At 39.3% G+C, this 20550-nt stretch overlaps 1 protein-coding gene across 1 annotated transcript in view; it reads right to left on the bottom strand.

The window, feature by feature from the left end:
- Positions 1-20550, bottom strand: part of NOX4 (NADPH oxidase 4) — a 105149-nt gene that overhangs the window by 69096 nt on the left and 15503 nt on the right. The window contains 5 exon segments of the mRNA XM_034074456.1: positions 7307-7369; positions 7513-7677; positions 9611-9836; positions 14187-14267; positions 17488-17560. Coding sequence (XP_033930347.1) covers positions 7307-7369; positions 7513-7677; positions 9611-9836; positions 14187-14267; positions 17488-17560 — 608 coding nt within the window.

A 20550-nucleotide genomic window follows, 5' to 3' on the forward strand; every position in this document is an offset into this window, starting at 1 on the left:
AGTTTATGCGATTTACCTCTGAGTACCAACACGAGTACGTTGGGATAGATACGAGTAAAGTATAAAGACATTTATCCAAAATACTTAAGGTTTCACTGTTCACAGGAGCAGAAGAATTAGGACCCTTTCCACATAAACAGTCAACTTCTTACAGTGTAGAATAACATCTTCAAATTAAACCTTTTATCTTAATAACAGAAAGCTTTTTAATTGTTTCCAAAAGGGTTTATGGGTGCTTAATGGGGAGCCACAGGATGGGAGGAGGAATCCTACCAGTGGAGCTGGGTTAGGACGAATGATGGAGAGAGGACTGAAATCTCTATGTCAATCAAGTCAGTCAGTGAAGCTTGACCTATACAAACTAGGCAATGCTTTTTCCCTGCCTAAAGAGCCTCAGCTTAGTGGGCTAAGATTTATTGCACTGGAAGGCTGCTATAAAGTCCAGAGACCTGAAACAATATTATACACAATTGTCAGAAATGAAAGAGGACAATCCTTTGAGACCCAGTATTTTAGCTGGAAAAAAAATCCAAACTATTCCAAAGAGCAGCTCTATGCTGTTGCCATAAAACTTAATGAAGCCTTTCTATCAGCACTTCAACTTCAGCAAAGTGGATTCTGAAAACTAACTCATTCAATCACAATGGCACTTGCTAGGCTTTACTCCATAGCCACCACTGTAAATGGCAGCAGTAAGAAAGATTTAGTTCACTACTGCATGAACCATCAGGACTAAGTTTTCTTTCCTCCTTAGAGGTGGTAATTCTGTTTTAGAGTTGGTACCCACTGAAAGAACAGTTTGAATTGTTCCATGCATGCACCAGAAGGATTTTAAACTTTAAGCTACTTACACAGCAGTTCAGGTGAGCTCTGAATTCACACCACAGTGGCAGAACAGTATCTCCTATCTTTGTGCAACACAGATTCCAGCTCCAAGGGAACACAAGGGCATGACAGCAGCTAGTGACAACCAAAACTGTCACAAATTTGGTGTAACACATCATTTGATTCTGAATTTGTGGATATTTGTTGCAGAACACAAGTTTCACTAAACCTGAGATCCAAGCCATCCCCAAATTAAGAATTAGCCTCTTAGTTTTGTCCTTACTTCAAGGTTACAGTCTAAGTCTCATATGAAATGATGTAATTGTTTTCTACCTTCTTTTCCCACAAGCAAATCAACACTACTAAAACAACAAGGTTACCAAGCCTTACGAGGTGCTAGGAGTAGACACCAGTCTTTTGGTAGCCAAACTGTCTAAACTGCAGCTTGTGTGAGTTTGTGGCTTGCATTGATTCTAGTAGATTCAGGAGAGACCACATGAAAGGACCCAGCACATCTTCTGAAGCACTTAACATCTGCAAAACACAAGGCTATTTCCATGCGGCTTACTTCCAATCACTGCATGCCAATGCAAGACATCCCAAAAACACAGCAGAAAAAGTGACTTCTTTTGTAAGACACTAAAACATATTCTAAATAGGAACTACCTCTGAAGTCATTCATTAGCAAAAAAAAAAAAATAGAAAGCATGCAGCTATAAATGGTCAGTACTATGGTTTCATGCTGCTGCAAGTAACCAGTAGTGTATTTAAGTGTCTGGAAGGAGAGGGACCTCAATACCAAGTGGAAAATATAAGATGGAGTTGGAAAGAAAACCAGTGCTACCATAAAGAGCAAGCCTTGGCCTCTTCTTGCTACACAGGCTAAAAGAAAGAGTAAACAGAATGAAGGGAAACAAATACTCCCCAAAAGTTTTTGCTAAGAGATGATGCTTTGTATACTAAAGAGTAGAAGCAGAGTTTGGGTATTTCATAGAATCATACAATAGTTAGGGTTGGAAAGGACCTTAAGATCAACTAGTTCCAACCTCCCCGCCATGGGCAGCGACACCTCACATTAAACCATATCACCCAAGGCTTCGTCCAACCTTGCCTTGAACACTGCCAGGGATGGAGCATTCACAACCTCCCTGGGCAACCCATTCCAGTGCCTCACCACCCTAACAGTAAATAATTTCTTCCTTATATCCAGTCTAAACCTCTGCTCTTTAAGTTTTAACCCATTACCCCTTGTCCTGTCACTACAGTCCCTAATGAAGAGTCCCTCACCAGCATAGGCCCCCTTCAGATACTGGAAGGCTGCTCTGAGGTCTCCATGCAGCTTTCTCTTCTCCAGGCTGAACAGCCCCAACTTTCTCAGCCTCTCTTGAACTGTGATGCAGGACCATCCTTATTACTAGAAATCCATACTACTGCTAACACTTGTTTTCTTTTCCAAGGTCTTTAAAGTTTGCTATAGACGACATTTAAACTGTATTCCACAGCAGAGGAGTTCCACACTTTCTTCCACAAAAGTGTAAAGAAATGTCAGTCTTAGGAAGCAGAGCACTAAGAGATTTCAGATGTTTCTTTGGATGGTCTGATCTCCAGCCCATACTGCGCACTTGGGTCTGAAAGACAAATCTCCGTAATAGAATTCAGCAAGGGGAAACACACAAAAATAACTTGTCCCTTTACAAACCCTCAACTAAAATATTCAATTGCAGAAAATACTTCTTCCTACTACAGAATACCTTGGAGATAACTGTACTCTGCTCAGATTCAACTGTAAGATGCAATAGTGTCCTACCAAGTACATCAGAAGCAAAGGTACATAGGGCTGAGAATGTTACTAACACTGTTTTACACAGCATAATAACAGTTGTGTTCAACTGTGAAACCAGTGAAAGAAACACAGTAAAACATGTTAAAAAGAAAGCACTTTGGTAAAGTAAAACCAAAGACAACGGAGCAATGAAGACAATATGAAGTGAGTGCCCATCACAAACTACCTAGCACTGGCCAGTGGGTCATTTGCAGGAATCCCAGATGTTGGGTCATATATCCCTTACCACTCCCAACCCTTCCAATGGAGGGAGTCAAGGTGCCACACTAATGAATGCAAAGTCACTTGGGAATAAAAAACAGTGGAAGCATGCTTCAAGAATTGAGTTGAAAATGACAGCTTCTATATTAATTGTCAGAAGATACTGGGATGTCCGAGTGCCTGAACTTCAGTGTGTACGAGTGACACTGCCAAAGGTAAAGGGAGGTGACCCTTCCTCTTTATTCAACACTTGTGAGACCACACTTGGAGACTATCCAGTGCTGGGTTCCTCATTGCAAGAGAGATATGAACACACTGGTGAGAGTTCAACCAAAGCCCATGAGGATGATTAAGTGTCTGGAACATCTTCCCTATGAGGAAAGACCAAGACCTGGGACTGTTCAGCCTGGAGAAGAGAATACTGAAGGGGACCTTATCAAAGTGTATAAATACCTGAAAGGAGGGTGCAAAGCGGATGGAGCCAGACTCTGCTCAGTGGTGCCCAGGGGCAGGACCAGAAGCAATGGGCACAAGTTGAAACCCAAGAGGTTTCCTCTGAACATCAGGAGACACTTTCTTACAGTAAGGGTGACTGAGCACAGGTTGCCCTGAGTGTGTGGTCTTCATCTTTGGAGATATTCAAAAGCCATATGGCCATGGTGCTCGGTAACTAGGTTTAGGTGGCCCTGTTAGAACAGGAGGTTGGACATGACAATCTACAGAGGTCCTCCTCTATCTCAACCATTTTGTGATTCTGTAACATGAAGCCTTTGACAGCAGAGCCAGGTCACAGGTTAGCAAAGAAACCAGACTGGCAGCTCTGAGTTCAGAGCAACATGGATCTTTCTTCTCCAAATTCCCTGTGGGAATTTTGCACCCACGACTTTTGCTCATTCCTTCCATTAGCAGGGAAAGAATGCTTCCAATAGACAGAAAGGAAAAGAAAATAAAGGACACTACACACATTCCTGAACAATGCCTACCTCTTTATGCTCACTTGGTTACAATTCAGAGTTCCCTCTGGCTCTAAGTGAAGCACATGGGAGCTTTGCCAAAGTGCAATGGGAGTGGGTTCATGCCCTTTACACAGCCTCCCAGTATTTTCCTCCACCCTGGTGTTATGTAAGAAACTGAGCTAAACTAAATATTACACAACCTTGAAAAGGGAAGGGACTAGTAAGATATCTGCATGACTCCACGCTGATTCACCCCTTCCTTTCCACTTTTGCTTATAGCCCTTGCTTAGAATATTAAGATATACCTGAATTGGTCACTTCTTGTCTTTTAAGCTTATTCCAGGTAGTGAGATGTTTCATCAGCTTAAAAAGGACATTACATAGAGCCTGGGGTCAGACTTTTTAGTAGGGTCTGTTACAATAGAACAAGAGGTAATGGTTTTAAGCTAGAAGAGGGTAGATTCACACTAGATGTAAGGAAGAATTTTTTCATGATGAGGGTGGTAAAACACTGGCACAGGCTGCACAGACAGATGGTAGATCCCTGGAAACATTTAAGATCAAGCTGGATGGGGCTCTGAGCAACCTGATCTAGTTGAAGATGTCCCTGCTTAGCACCAGCGGATTGGACTAGATGACCTTTAGAGGTCCCTTCCAACTCAAATCATTCTATGATTCTAAGCAGGACAACAGCACCAGGAAGCAGGGTGCAGTCTTCCCTCTAGCACTGCTACAATCATTGCAGCACTGTACTTCCAGTATCCAAAGCCCAGTATCCCCCACAAGCTGCTCTTGCTGTGGCTCTGAGTCTCACAGTCCTACACCAGCCTAGGAAAATAACCCAGGGATTATCATCATCCAAGAAAAGAAGCAGTAGCTTCTTCAAGTAGGTCAGAAGAGAGCATAAAAAATACTGAGTTAAGCTATTGCCTACACACTTTATAAGTGCAGTCCCATGTCTGGCACCATATTAAACAACAAAAAGAAAAACCCTTTTCTAAGCAGGACAGCAGCCCAAGGCATATTCTATGACCTAGAAAGACATGTGGAAATGACTATCCCCTGCTTAGGCTGGGCAAAAGGATTGTCATAAACCTAGACATTTCAAATCCTCATTATGCTGTAAAACAGCCATTTACCCAATAACAGCATTTCTCCAGCATAGTTGATGTTCTACTGAAATATGTCTGTGGCAATAAAAATGAAGCTCAGTAACTTAGTGGTAACTTCATATCTTGTAATAGATAAAATATGTGTGCAATCTTGAAGGGTATGAAGGATATAGCCGTACTTTAAAGTATACTGCAATGAGGATGAACAAAAATTGCCTGGTCTAGTATTACGTACTTAAAATACAGTGCAGTGTACATGAGTAGAAATTTCTAGTTCTAATGTTACATATTTAATATGTGACTGTGACAATTACCCAAACTAATTTATCAACTAGACTTATGTATCGGAAATATATTGTATATTTTCTGAATATGAGTTATTTGTATTCACCAAGAACACTCAAACTCACAAGAGCTCCAATTTCCACCCCTCCTAGATCTAGAAGTTTCCATGCAAAAGCTATTTTTCATAACATGCATTATTATAGTATGCCTTTTTAAATACTGGATGAAATCCTCAACTCTTACAAACAACCTGGCTTCAAGAAAACATCTTATTCAACTTCATCCTATGATCTAACCCAGTAGGTCCATATCAGCAGTCTCTTTTTTGATAAAAAACTCTCATGATGACAAATTGGAAGTTTTGCCAGAGAAAAGACAGCTATACCAGGCCTAATACTCTTTGACAACATTAATTCTGGAAATCAGAACCACACAGTCCACTATTTTAGCAGGGTCCTAATACAGAAAGAGTAAAACCTTATAATAGTCTCATATTTTCCAATCTGTACAAGGATCAAATTATTACTGTTATTTCAATTTCCATTGAGTTGGACAGTCAGAAATTGAGAACATGATGTTTTGAGATTAATGTTTAAATAAGACCTGTCCACTGGTATAAAACAGGTCAAACTTTATTAAATACAGCTATGCTAGGGCCAAAGGAGTTTAAAGAGTAATCTGAGACTTATGTTAACTTCTTTATATACATCTTCTGATGACTAAACTAATTAAAATTATAAATAAATATTGACTGTATCATTCTGCATAAAGATGATACTGACTGCATCATTCTGTTACCATTCCATCATCCTCTATGCACATCATTTTTCTACATTGCATATCTAGCTATATTCATGCACTATGAAGAGGAAAGCCTTAAAAATTAACAGATGAAGTACACACGCCTCTGCTTTAAACCAGTGAAGTGTATAGCTAGAAAAAACTTTGCAAAAATCAGGCTATGCAAGTGCCAGTATTACTTCACCAAGAGACAGATTCCCTTAAGTGAGATTCAATCCCAGAATTAGAGTATGAAATCTATTTTGGGTGGAATTTAGTGACAGTACCTGCCTTCTGTCTTGGTATATAGGTAAATACATTAAAACAAAAACCCCAGATCAAAACAGCCCACAAAACCAAAGAACAGGAAGTGGACATGACCTGTTTGTGCCTTATGAATTTCAGGTAACAGTACCCGAGCTGCTTCATAGCAGTAGGTACAATTCAGTGGGGATGAAGTATCAGTTATCAGTCAAAGAAAACAATCAGATGTGAGCATTTATCTCCATTGTCTTCTTGAAGAAGAACATCTGTTTCAGGCAATTCTAAAGCCTTTATTCCCTTTGAAAGGAAAAGGCTGCCACTAATATTCAGCCTTGAACTCTGCTTTTTGTAATAACATAACCAAGGCAGTACAGTGATTTTTTGGCAGCATCTCCCAGGCCACTGCACTGCTCACTCCTGCAAAACATCAGCTCTCTTTACAATTTCACTTTATTCCTGTCTGTCTCCAAGAGGTCCAATTCCCATTCAAGCATCAATTGAGCTGAATAAATAATTCCCACGTTGCATGATTTCACTGGTATGATCACTTTAAGTCATTCATGTATCTCTTAACATAAAAAAAATAAAGGCTATTTCAGAAACTTCTTTTTTAAACTTATTGTTTTTCTAACTTTGGAAAAGGGGTTGCAGGAATATCTTTTCATTGAATAGAAAAGACAGAAAAGTCATTAAAATTTGTGCTCATTCTGTGTTAAGTTCTACAGAAATGCCTGAAACTTCTTTTATGAACCAATGACCAAACTCCCACTGATTTTATGTTTTTATCTATTATTGTTTTTCACTTATGGAAGACTTTGAAAAAAGTTCCCATTATTGTTTTCTCAACAGTAGAGAAAAATTAAATATGTATTGAGCACTGTCATACATAATAATCATGCCATTTCATATTCATTGGTACCCTCATAAATGAAACATAAGCTTTTCTGGAGGAAATTTTCACCTTGAAGGAAATAAAGACCATTTGCTTACCAAATATAAATGAAAGGGAAAGTGTAGGAAAAACAAATCATATTTCTTACCATTGTAAGGGTGAATGGATGGCTTTCCAGTGCAGACACTCTTGGACAGTGTAGAATAACATACTGAAACAAAATCAGCCAGAGAAAATAAAATGATGGAAAAGGTATGTTCAAAACATTCAGTGATGGGTTAGTACATACAGAAGTCAACCCTATAGACAATGCTATGTGAATAGCAGTGATTTTTTAGGGGCACGTTAACTCACCTGACCAGGTCTTGCTTTAAAGTCATCTTTTATCATCCTTACTTCAAGGACATTGGAGGGATGGCTTATCACTGAAGTTACTGTGACCGGTTTATTGCTGCGGATGTAGCGGTAAAGCCTCTCAACACAGTACAAGCACAGAGGTCCAGAAATCCAAAACCAGGTCTATGGGAGAATAAAGCTATGTTACCTCAAGGACTTTTAATTCCACGTTTTCCAATTTCAAAACTACATGAGTGCTTGCAGGACCTCATTCCAAATCTACTGTGGACAACATTTTGGTCACAAGTAACCTCCACAGGTCTCCACATGCAGAAATCCAAGCATGTTGTGGAGGAATAATCTGTCTAATCGGCAGCATCATCCACAAGCACAAACAATTTCAATCATAAAACTCATGAGAAACAAAATGCTAATGATCTCATTTGCAATCACGTTACTCTGGGTTTATGTAGTTGGATTGCAGCTGACTTCAGCAGTGAATGACAGAGTACATACATTGCTTCAAAATCTAATAGACCAAAGCACTATAAAACTGGTACATGAAATAAGCATTCTGGTGCTATAGAATTTAGGCTTATATTAAACTAGTGTAAAATCGTAGACAAGGGAGAGAAATGGGCACTTCTGAACCACAATTCATTTGCCCCTGTGGAAGATGTGTATGCTAGATAACTAATGCCCTGGAAATGCCCATTTCTCTGCACTGATTATAAGGGGAGCCCTGGGTGACTACCTCAAATGGAGACATTTGCAGCTGCTCAGCTAAATCCCATCCTAACAGTCAATTCCTAAGAGCTTATGGCAGAGCTAACCACTAATTCCACATCTGCTTAGTCATTCAAGCCATGGCACTGAAGTGCTCTCAACCCCACCCATCTTCCCAACTTCTGAAGTTACACATCAGCATCTCTTGCAGCTAGCAGAGCACTTGATTCCCTCAAGCACCTTTGGCCTTAAAAACTTCAGTAGCTCAGAGGACGTGGTATTACTAAATGCATAAACCACTTCCAAATCAAAAGAAGTCCTAAATCATGTTCCAAGCTGCCAGAAGAACACTGAGTGGCCATTTGTTTCATGGCTCTTCCCATATATGGCTCTAAAGTAGACATTATAAGCCCCTAAGAAGACTGCCTGATGTCCTGTGGGTCATATGGAGCACTGATGTTTGTAATTCAGGAGTGATCATAAACAACAAAATACAAACCCAAAGAACTTTGTTAGAGGATTTCAATGCAGAATTCACTGTTTCTTATTATGACTACATGCTGCATAATAAAATGGGTTCCTCATGCATCTAGTATGGGACATATGTGTTGTACAGAAAACAATGATAGTAATAAAGCAAAACTCCTGTGAGGTCTATTATGGGACCAACTTGCATGGTGGGTCTCGGACTCTATATTCTCAAACTTCCTAAGGCTACTTGCCAATACAGCCCAGCTCATCTTTTCTCAAAAGAAAAGAGAAAAATTGGATGAATGAAAAGCTGCTGCCCCAAAGCATAAAGAATCAAAAGGAAAACGGAAAACAGAAAAAGAAAAGGCTTTTCTGTCCCCACTGTCATCATACTCATTTACCCATGCCACATATAAAACAAGCCTGTCTGCAAACAACAGGCTATACAAAGCCAAACCACAACCAACTGCAACCCAGAAATGAGGATTAGGGCTTGCATCCACATGATAAAAAAGAGAACAAATGGAGTTTGATTATTTCAATTAACTACTGCGACACAATGCTTACAAAGGGACCTCATGAATATGTTATATAAATGTTTCCTCTGAAGTGCTTCGCTGTAATTTAAAGTCACATTTATAGCAAGACCAATACATCTTTTATTGTATTGTACAAAACAGAACATTACGGCCAATCTCTTGACATTTTTCCACCCTCTTCTATGCACCGCATTGTAATGCAGTTCAAGGTTTAATGCAGATTGTTTTTTTCCCCACCGAATCTTTGAATGCCTTGAAAGGTTTTTAATAATATTTTCCATTATTAAAACATCTGGTCTGGAAAAGCAATAATTAGTGGTTATGGCTGACTGAAAGACTTGGCATGGCTTGTAATACCTGAAACGTCGGATCATACAGACCTCTGGGAAGTGTGACTGGAACTTGGGTTCCTCGGAACAAATTCTCATAAAGCTATTTTGTACAAAGGGCTCTGGTACTAAGTCCTCTGGGAAAGGCTCAGTAGTATAGTCAGGGAACAGCTCTTCAAAAGCCTTTGGCACTGTCATGTTCTGTCGGAGTGTTTTGTTGGGATTAAAGCAACCGGGAGGATGTTCCACTAAATTGGTCTGGTACTTGAGCACTCCCCTACAGGAAAACAAGAATAGCAAAGACACTGAATTAACAGTCAAAACCAAGTGTACGATATTAATTCAGAGAGGGGTTTAGGAGGCAGTCACAAGGCTCATATTCTGTAAGAATATTTATTCCATTTGCTCTCAGGACTTTCAATGAGATCGAAGCTTTGCAACAATAGAACCCTCTGTCACTAAAGGCAAGGTTTAACTTTTCCAGCTCACTTGGCACTCTCCCACTGAACAGCCTCAAGCTTAATATCGCTTGAAAGGGGGAAGAGATTGTGGGAGCCTTGAAAGAATTAATCACATTTCTCATTCCATCACACCCAGGCTGTTTTCACCCATCCTTCCTTCAGTCAGCAAGCCCTGCTTTTAAGGCAATCTGGAGCACAAGTGGCCTAAATTGCCAAATCATAACTGCAGGAATGTCCCCATTACTTGTTTCTTATCAGGGTTACACACAATGGTGTAATTTGCTCTTTTGAATATCATATTATCAAACAGAAAGGAAAAAGAAAGTCCTGCACGATAGCCAAGGAATCTTTCTTGCAAATTATTCAGCAGGCTCCATACTTGTTTTTTAAGCTAAAGTTAAATTTATAGTAAAATGAAGTGAGAACTTTTCAGCTGCAGGTAGAAGCTATGAAGAAAGAAGTGAAAACCTGAGATACTCTGGATTATCTCAACACATGAATGAATCATTGGACGAAGTGAAGAACCAATAATACTAGTAATAAAATTCCCTATAACTTGCCTCCAAATCTGGATTTGATGACAGTAAAACTACAAGGAATGTTTAAAATAACAAAGGGCTAAATGACAACTGTACAGGATGGGTTTGGGTGGGAAATAAAGCACACTGACAAAATGCTTGGTGAGATGTGCCCTCGGAGTGCATGGCCGTGCAGTGAAGGCTCATCTCAAGCGTACAATCAAACTTAAGGACACATGGTTAACTCTCCTCTCCCCAGCATATACACACAGCAGCAGCAGTGACAGAGTTTAATTTATAAGAGAGACAAGTAGGACATCTGCAACATTCCCAACTTAAATGTGCTATGACAGGCTACTGGCAATCCTCCCTATTGGAATGCAGTCCTGACAGGTAGTAACAAGCTTCCCGCATGGTCCAATGAATAATATACAGCTTGAAAGTCAAACCTGCTCACTCTAAATTCCATGTCCAATGCTGGGACATCACCTGGGAAGTGTCCATGTGCCTACAACCACGCTTCTGTTTGTATTTATTGCCTGATCATGCCTGTCACTTGCATCTGGCATCACTGTTGGTCACTGCATATTTACAAAGTGACAGATACCCCTTGCATTATGCTAGTTCCCTGCTCCATAAATATTATGGTGTGTCATGGATTTAGCTGCAAGTCACAGCACATGCGATATTCTTCCAATCAACCTTGTATGCATGCCTGACAGCTGCTCCCACAGCATCTCTGTTCCTTGAACATCCCCAAAGAGGATTCAAAGATTTCCTTGAGACATGAATAGCTGAACTGCAAACATAAGCACTTCCACTCCAGTGATCTCTAGTTTGTTTAAGCTATTACAAACATGCTAACTGAGTGGCACACTGGGATGACAAAGCTGTCTGTTAACAGCAGCTGCAATGACTCCCATTTCTGAAGCTGTCAAGGGACAGCAAGTTGTCTTACACACCCAAGAGCAGCTCCCAGAACAGATGAGTTCTGCACAACTGTTAAGGAACTTAAGATATATCCTCATATACTTTTTTGGTGCAGTACTTCAATACATAAAAGCTCAGAATGGATATCAGTAAGTAGAAGACAGACATCTTTACCAAACAAAAGTGTGAGAGACAAAAAGGATAAGTAATGTGAAAGTGTCATACAAACTGAACAACACAGCATGCAGGATTTACATGGGCATATATCAACTTCTGCCCAATTTTCCATCCCCAAAACAGATAAAATTCACTTCTGGATAAATTTGGAAAACATACACCATTATTTCTTGAGCTATTTATGATGATAAACTAGAGGTCAATGATTCTAAGTGGTTTCATAGGGAAGAGCTTCTCATCCCCTTCTGCTGTGCAGCTCAGCTCAAGGCAAGTTGTTTGAGGGGGTCTGCTATAGGTAAATGTGTAGATGGAATCTTAAAACTTTCACCCTTTGGAAGTTAAATCCTTGGATAACTTCAGTTTCAGCAGAGAGGCCTTATACTCAGCACTAGCACAACCTACTTAACTCCACAGTAATATCAAATTTGGATCAGCTGAGGATCTGGCTCCAAATGGTTTGTATGTTTGACAGCTCCTTACATTTGGTACTAGAAACATCAAGTTTCTATTTTACACAAACTATTTTCTGTCGTTGCTATTACTGCCTTAAAATACGGATAAATCACTGAAGATATGCACTAAGCCTTAAGCCACTGAAACGTTTGGAAGTCATGTTGAAGTACAAGAGTAATGGAAGTTTTTAAGGATAATTCCCTGATAGATTCTCCCTTCCCTAATAGCAGGGATGAAAGAACAAACCAATAACATATGACAGATGACTTATTTTATATACTGCTGAACAGTGCTTGGGTACCCTGAAGAAGAGTATACAATAAGAACATACCCATAATAATTAGAAACAAAACAAGAATCCAGGAACACTGTGGAAAACTCAAAAGGAGATAATCCCAAAACAGGTAAATCCTCACCCAATCTGCCACAGGAGTTGCCTTGCTCTGTAGAGTAACTGGCCATTTGCCTGCAAATCTCTAAGATACTCCATGCAGGAGTCATTTGGGCACCTAAGTGTGGATATCTAAGCTTCCTTTATTCTCAGAAGAATAAGAAGAATCTTCTAATCACTATCACCAATGGAGCCCAGAAATCAGCTCACTTGAGTGTAGAACTTTGTTGCAGAAGCTTAGTTGACGCATCCTTCAGGCTCCATTGATTGCATTTATTAGAACTCATTATACTATAATGGGAGAAAGACACTTAGAAAACATGTAGAGAACTACATTTCGGCATCTTAAACTTGAACTGACTCCCACTCTTCATGACTCATTTTGCTCCCACTTTCAAACGACAGTTCTTTTTGATTTGCACTGCACAACTTTCCAATTCAATACTAAGAAGGCTGTGTACAAGATGCTTGTTTAATGCTTGGTGAGTTACTGCAGCCTTGGTTTGCGAATTTCTCCATTTCTTCCTTCATGAAGAGTCAACATGAAGTGGTTAGGAATACAAGGGACAAAGGATAATATATAAGGAGGCAAATAAAACTGTCCATGAAAAATACTGGAACAGACTGCCTAGGGAGGTTAGAGGATCTCAGAGACCAGCTTTTTTTTCAAGAAGTTAGACAAGTATCTGTCAAGTTTAATTTAGCAAAAGTTCATCCTGCTCCAGGATGGCAAAAACAGGTTGGATCCACGTTCTACAGATACGAACAAGAGCTTTGCCGCAGCAAAATAAGTAAATAAATAAACTCACAGAGAACTGGAATTGTGTCCAGGAGTTCCAGTTGTTTTGAACTCATTCTTTCAATTCATCAGATCCCAAGCTGTGTGTTTTGTTCAACAACATATTCCTATTGTGATCCTGCCAGGCCTAATTACCTTTCACTGTTTACTCTAAGCAGAGGTGCTCAGTGTCACACAGTCGTTCCAGCCCCTTGCGTTTCAGTAGATGTTTGAATACATGGAAAAATAAACCCTGTTCAAATGCACCTTCCTTTCCCTATATCAATCTCTGCACCTACTTCCACAAAGGAAACTTCAGAGATGTTAAGCGACCAGATTTTCACACAGCATAGCTTGTGGAAGCTGCTTTACCCTGTGACAGAGCTAGGTTTTGGTTGTGCCTGATATGGACCTGACCATAAGCTTCATGGCACATGTACATTGTTCTGATGCTTGTTAAAATAAGAAGAAAAACTAGTAAATATTATATCATAGAAATGAGAAGGAATTAATAAGGAAAATAGGGAGATGCTGCTCCTTCCCTCTCCTCAGAAGTCAAAATGGAAGGTGGAAGGGAAAGAGAAAGGGATGAATGACTTTGCTTCACAGTCTCTCAGCAGCCAGATAAGAAAGAGATGAAAAGAAACAATAAAGTTGTCTTGATTTCCCACCAGGAAAGGGTAAAATGGACAAGGAATAAACGTATAAGTGAAGGAGTTTGTGTTAGCTGGCTGTAGTAACACACAGTTGTCAAAGCCATAGCGTGAAGTTTAAACAAACACCTGCTGAAAAGTGAAGGAGATAGCATCTTGTCAAGAAGTTGGCCCACTGTGCACAAGCAAGCTCAGTAAAGGCAGCAAAGGAACTACTCTTTCTGGTTGTGCTTCAGGAAAAGGGATGGTGTTTTCCATTTACTTACCCAGAAACATGCAGCATCAGCAGCATATAGAAGACAAAGAAAAGGTTGTGTGTATACCAGAAGATGTCATAGTTTGAAACCCTGAAAAGAATAAACCATGGTTCAATGCTGTTTCATTCAGATGGAATCACCACTGATTAAAAGTGGATCTGTGCACATAGGACATCATTATATACCACAGAGTCACGTAGGACACTCAAAGCCCAGTATGTATTCCTACAGGCACACTGTACTTGCAAGCAATTAAGTGCTGAGAAGAACAAGTGACTGGCACAGAAGTAAAAAGCTGAGAAAGAGGGATGAAGAACATGAAAGTATAGAGCCAGCTGAAGAGCTCTTCCTATACTAGGAGTCTTCACTGCTTTCATAGGTTCCACTTAGCCCTTATCAGATCCTTGTAGCTAGAATAGTTCTTCAGTCTCCAAGCTCAAAACTCAACCTCTTTACAATGAGTGCCTCTCCTTGCGTTCTCCCTGCCTCAATACAAGACTGTGGTGTTTAATGTGTCACTTCTAGTATAACATGCAAACAGATAGCACAGACAAAAGCAGAAGGGTGGATGGGAAAGGTAAAAGAAACTTGAGAATGTACGGAGTGGAAGGAGATACAGGAGGATGGGGAACTAGAGCAAGGAGGCAACAAGAGGACTGGTAGGAGAAATCTCAGGCAGGAGATGACATACAGTGGGGTTCAGAACAGCTGGAGGAACAAGAACATTAGCACTGTGAAGATCAGGAGAGGTGAAGGGGAAAGATGCCTTCCTTTCATCAGTAATTTGTTAAGTAACGCAAAAAGAACCAAGACCAAAGAAAATATCCATCTGGAATTGTTTTCTGTTAAGCTTGTTTGTTTTTTCTTGAGTAAAATAGTCACCAGAAAATGACAACAACCAAATGGTTAAGAAAATACTCTACTTCACAGCACACAAGTACAACCCTCACACTACACAGCATGGTAGGAAAGTCCCTTCCAAAACCAAAAAAACCTACCCCATTCATAAACCAAAACAACTCTTAAATAACAAGTAACTTTAACTCTGAGGACGTAGTTTAAGAAGCTACTCCTCCAACATAACTAACTTTTGTCTGAACTTTTCCCCCTCCTATGGCCTTTTACATAAACAACTAACTACCTTTGCTTCAGCACATCTGAAATGTACATTGCATTTGTTTCTGTCTCACTTTCTCAAGAGAGAAAATTAATGTTAACAATCTGAGGGCCACCAAAGTAAAATACAAGCAAGGGCAGTTCTAAGGAACCCAGCAACTGGGCTCTGAAACCTGGCCTTCACCTGGACATCCTTCTTCCATTCAGCACCACACTAACCCTCTTTCCTCCTTGAGGCTGCTCAAACCATTTCTAACTACCCACCCTGGTAGCATTTCCATACAGCCACTCAGCATCAGTAAGGAGCTGTGAGAGTGAACATCAGTAAGACAGATCCAAACAAAACTTACTTTCCTCTTTGAAAACACTAGCAGCTAGTTCAATCCTCCTAATACTTATTCACACAGTTTACTGAACAAGTAAAGGCACAAAAAATAGCAGGATAATCATGCATGGAAAAATTTCAGGAAGAACATAAGAAGGAAGCAAATGATTAAGTAGATCAGTGTGCAAGAGCAGATTAGGGCTGAAATCCAAGAGTGTATAATAGTCTTCAAATAGTCTATTTTTAAAAACCCCACTTTCTGATAGGCAGTGAACATTCTCCTAAGACTGCAGCGTGAGCATAGCCATCATAAGATACGTGAGAATCCACTGGGAAAGAGGTTGGAAAGGGACAGAAAGAGGCACACAGAAGCTTGTTTCCTTACGGAAGAGAACCACAAAGACAAGCTTGAGCCATAGGCCTGAGAGAGAAGCCAGGATAAAATTTCTAAAGAATTATTGCCTGAGTAACAGGAGATGCAGGGCTTTGATTCTGCTGGCTAGATGGCACAAAGACAGGAAAGCACTTGCACTTACAGTAATTGAAGAAGGAAGTAACAGGCATGTCCCTTAAAAAGATGGAAACCTTTCTTGCGTGAACCCCTGAGTTATTACTTTCAAGAATATGTTTGCAATTAGATGTATCTTCCCAAGTTTCCCAATCATTAATAAATGCTGTTCTTTTCTCCTAATTTAACATGGCCTTGGAGAAAACAGGGCTTTGTTCTGGCTCACTGCTGCAGAGTGAAGTAACTGTTTTATTTTTCCATCTTCCCAAAACCGGCTTTCTTTTGCAAGCAGAGCCATCTGTGTGGACTATGTAATGTGCAGCCATGCCTGACATCCAGCACAGCAGTCTTATCCTGCACTTCTGCAGCCAAAGTCTCAACTCTGAAAGTATCTTTGTCTTCGATAGGAGTACAAGTATTTGCTGAACTACTTTGCTGAATCAGCACCTGATAACATCGCTGCTCTGGAAAGACAGATTTAGTTCAGCTAAGTTCAAAACCACACATCTAGCTCACATCAGTCAAGCACCATTAATGTTTGAAGATATGGAATTAAAATATCCTTCAGTGTTTGCTGAATTGAGATGAGGTATTTACATAATCACTCTCTGAATCCACCAGAGACTGCTATAAAAATCAAGGGACATTTTATATGCTTCAATTGCAGAATCCAAGCCTTAAAAGGGCTATAGTGTTGGGCTAGGTCCTACAAGGTACTGGTCTCTCAAGTGTACTATAATAGGTGTTCAACAATGCTGGTGCAGAATGGGAACCCATCGGAGAGTCAAACATTTGATATTTTGAGTCAATACTGCATTGCTGTTTTGACTTATAATCTGCATTATAAAGAATATATCTGACAACCAGAAACAGAGCTTTAAAAAAGGGACATTCTACTTAAGTAGCACAATTCTATTTTTGATTTTCTTCACTGCAGCTTTTTTTTTGTTGTTCCTGTTTTTTAATTTGATGAAAATAATTAATAAAGTTACCAACTTAATTTAGTTCCAGTGTACTTAATTTAGGCATTGGACTGAACTTCCCATGGGGTGAGTTTACTGCCCTCCCTGTACAAATAGGAAAAAAGAACTATTTGAATTTTTAAAGGTCTAGATTTTTAACTGCACATTCCTCAGACAGTATTTTTCTCTGAAGGCAATTTAATCAGTTTTGTGATTTTTTGAATACAAAATTCACTGTGATAATTTACCCACAGGCTAGTAAAGAAATAGGGCAAGAAAACTGGTACTTTTAACACTCATTTAAATGCTCCTTGCCTCATATTGCATTTCCTCTGATCAGTATGAAAATATGATTATTCAAATGGAATTTTTCAGCATAATAATCAGATTATGCCTTACCTGATGGCATACGTAGAAGCTGTACACATTAGGAATAACACTAACACCATAATGACTCCAGTCAGACCTGGAACTAAAATGGACATAAGATAACTTGCATTTGAACTGTGCAGAGATATACTTGTTCATATGACATTTTAAGAAAGTGGAAATATTAGACATACAAATCATGATTCAAGCAAACTCTTGCATTTATCTCCTGAAGACAATTCATGCATCAAACTAGACAGGGAAGAAGAGATGTCGTGAAATTTTCCACCATCTCAAAGAAAACTACCCTTTTCCTTGCATTTCACCATGCACCACTGACTTCCTATTAGGCTTTGCTCCTGTACTCTTTTGCTCATAACATTTGCCTATAAGCAGGTAACCAAGAACAAATCTTGTCTATTTATTTGCAAGACTGCGCAAGTTTCTATGTCTCTTTTTCACTCTAAACCCTAAACTCTGTTTATCATGACAATTAAAAACCTGGTCAGGGAGAGAATTTCAAGCCCATCAATTTCTATGCAAGCTGTCACTACAATTGTTTGCCAACCCATTTCATCCTGGAATGAGAAAGGGCCTGAAATTACTCTCTATTACATTGTATCATGCTTGAAATTGCTGCCCATACAGCAAGATCTGTGAGGGTAACCCACAGCCAGCATTTGAGAATATAAGGTTAAAAATATTAAGGATTGGACTCACCTGCTCAGTGGCAGACTTCTATTAGAACTAGTCTAGCCTCAGCTCTTTTTTAAGTGAAAGGAGAGAAACAAGTATTTCTGCAGCATGATTCACCTCTTCCTAAAGTAGAATCCTGCCCATAAAATACATTAAGCCATCAGCCTAAAGTTGCCAAAATTACCACTTTTCCTGAGCACCTTATCATCAAAACTGCCATTCCAGGAACTAAGGATCTGAGTCAAGAAGCTAAAATCCATAACGCATGGCATCAAAACCTTTTACTACGCAAGAATCATAGTTTTTCAGCATAGTCTCTGGTCACCCTAAAAGCCACATGTTTGGATTTAAAGAAAGTCAGTCAGGCCAATTACTAAAGCTAAATATGTGCTGGTTTGGTGTAAGGATCTACATCTAAACCAGTTTTCATGGTTTAATTCACATATTTTAATGGCCCAGGATCTTTTACAGGATCCTATCCTAATGATAAGAATGAGCTAATCTTTTTAAATATTTCATTGTGATTTTAGACTCTTTAGCAATTTCAAATCTTAGGTTTTTACAAACTTCTCAATATCCACTTGTTGAAAAGTCTGATACCCCAATTCTGATACATCTCAGACCACTTCTCAGTTTTACAAACTGTAGGAAAAATTGTGGTTCTACAGTCAATGGAAGTTTTGTCATGGGCTGCATGAGAAACAATTTCACTCCTTCAGGGAAACGTTATAATGAAAAGTGCTTGCAATAAAAAAGTGATTTTTTTCCAATTGCCTCCTTCATTTCTTTTTTCTTAATCTGATTTGATGGGTAGCATGCAATCAGTCTCCTCTCTGACACATACTCCCAATCCTATTGCAGTACAGCCCTTGATCCAGCTTTCTACACGGTCACTCAAGCCAAGGTGTACAAGGTCACATATTACATTCAGTTCTTCCAATTTTCCATCAAACTGCAACCAAGGAATCACTCACAAACTTGCTCCAATTCATCAGGGCATGTTTAGAGTTTCCTCTCTTCCATGTCTCTCTTTTCCTCCAGTAACTGTAATCTTGAACATTTGTTCCTCCCACAGCTAGGAAGAACATATACATTATGTATATATTATATGTATGATTTTATATATATAGAATAATAGAATAGTTATGGTTATGTAATATGAATATGTAATGATATATATAATATAAAATCATATCTATAACATACATATATATAAAAAGTACATATATATAGATATATATATGTGTGTGTGTATGTAATCATGAATATAAGGAGGTTCTTTCCTGGACAGATCTGAAAAGCCATCACACTATAAATTCTTCTAAATCTTTGTTCCTTCTCTTCACTGTGTTAAAAACAAAAAGCCAATGAATCTAGTTCTGAACTGTTTGTGAAGAGACCAATTTTCTGCATATTTGTACAGCTTCCAGTGCAGCAAAATCTGGTCCCTGTCTGGGCACTCCTTCAGCACAAACAATGTTAGTTACCAATTGTTACCATGGGGCATGATCTGAGCAATTTCAAAGTCAAGATGACTTACAATCACTGCTTTTTGCAATAGTGTGCTCAAACTTTTCCTGGCTATCAGAGGGTAAAAGTATTTCCACCTTGCAGCTAGAGAGGTCTCAAGATGGCCCCAGATCACTGGCACACTATTTTATGGGGCCACTACACTGTTTCTCCACCCCATGCCCTTCTCCTTCATCCAAGATATTAAATGTAATCTTTAGCCCTTGTTCTGATTCTCCCTCCCCATCTTTAACTCCCTCATTTGTCACTTACCCTCTTTCAAGCCTCCACCACTGATTCACTAACACCACCAATTACCCAACCTATTTCCAGCTAACAAGTATAGTATACCTCAATTTCTATCATTTCACCTTCTCAGTTCCTCTACTCTCAACTCATTTTAGGGTTTTTGGAAAGCACTTTCCCACAGGATGCTAATTCTAGTAAGCATATTGCTGTCCAGATAGAGGCTCTTTGGGACCTTGCCCTACATGCTGCCAAGTTGGGATTTTTGTGTTTGATGTAAATAAGGGTAAAAGAAAGATAAGGATCTTTACCTGCTTGTGAAGCACTAAAGCTCAGGCTTGTGCCTATCCCTGTATACCCACACATTCCTCCCTTCTAGATTCCTGCACCAAAAATGAATTTGCTTATTTATTCATTATGAGTGCTGAAGTCCAATTCCTATGTAATAGTTTAAACTGCTCTGAAATCAAACCTACCCTTAAATAAACCAGCTGAAGCAAGACCAATTTTTTTGTTACGTTTCTTTTTTTTCTAGAAATTGGATCATTTAGGAATTTGGTTTTAATGTTATGCAGAATCTCTGTTTGAAACTAATGATTTTCCACTGACTCATCTGTACAACAACAGCTTTGAAGATGCAGC

Source organism: Melopsittacus undulatus, chromosome 2, assembly GCF_012275295.1.
Source record: "Melopsittacus undulatus isolate bMelUnd1 chromosome 2, bMelUnd1.mat.Z, whole genome shotgun sequence".
In the NCBI taxonomy this organism is placed as follows: Eukaryota; Metazoa; Chordata; class Aves; order Psittaciformes; family Psittaculidae; genus Melopsittacus; species Melopsittacus undulatus.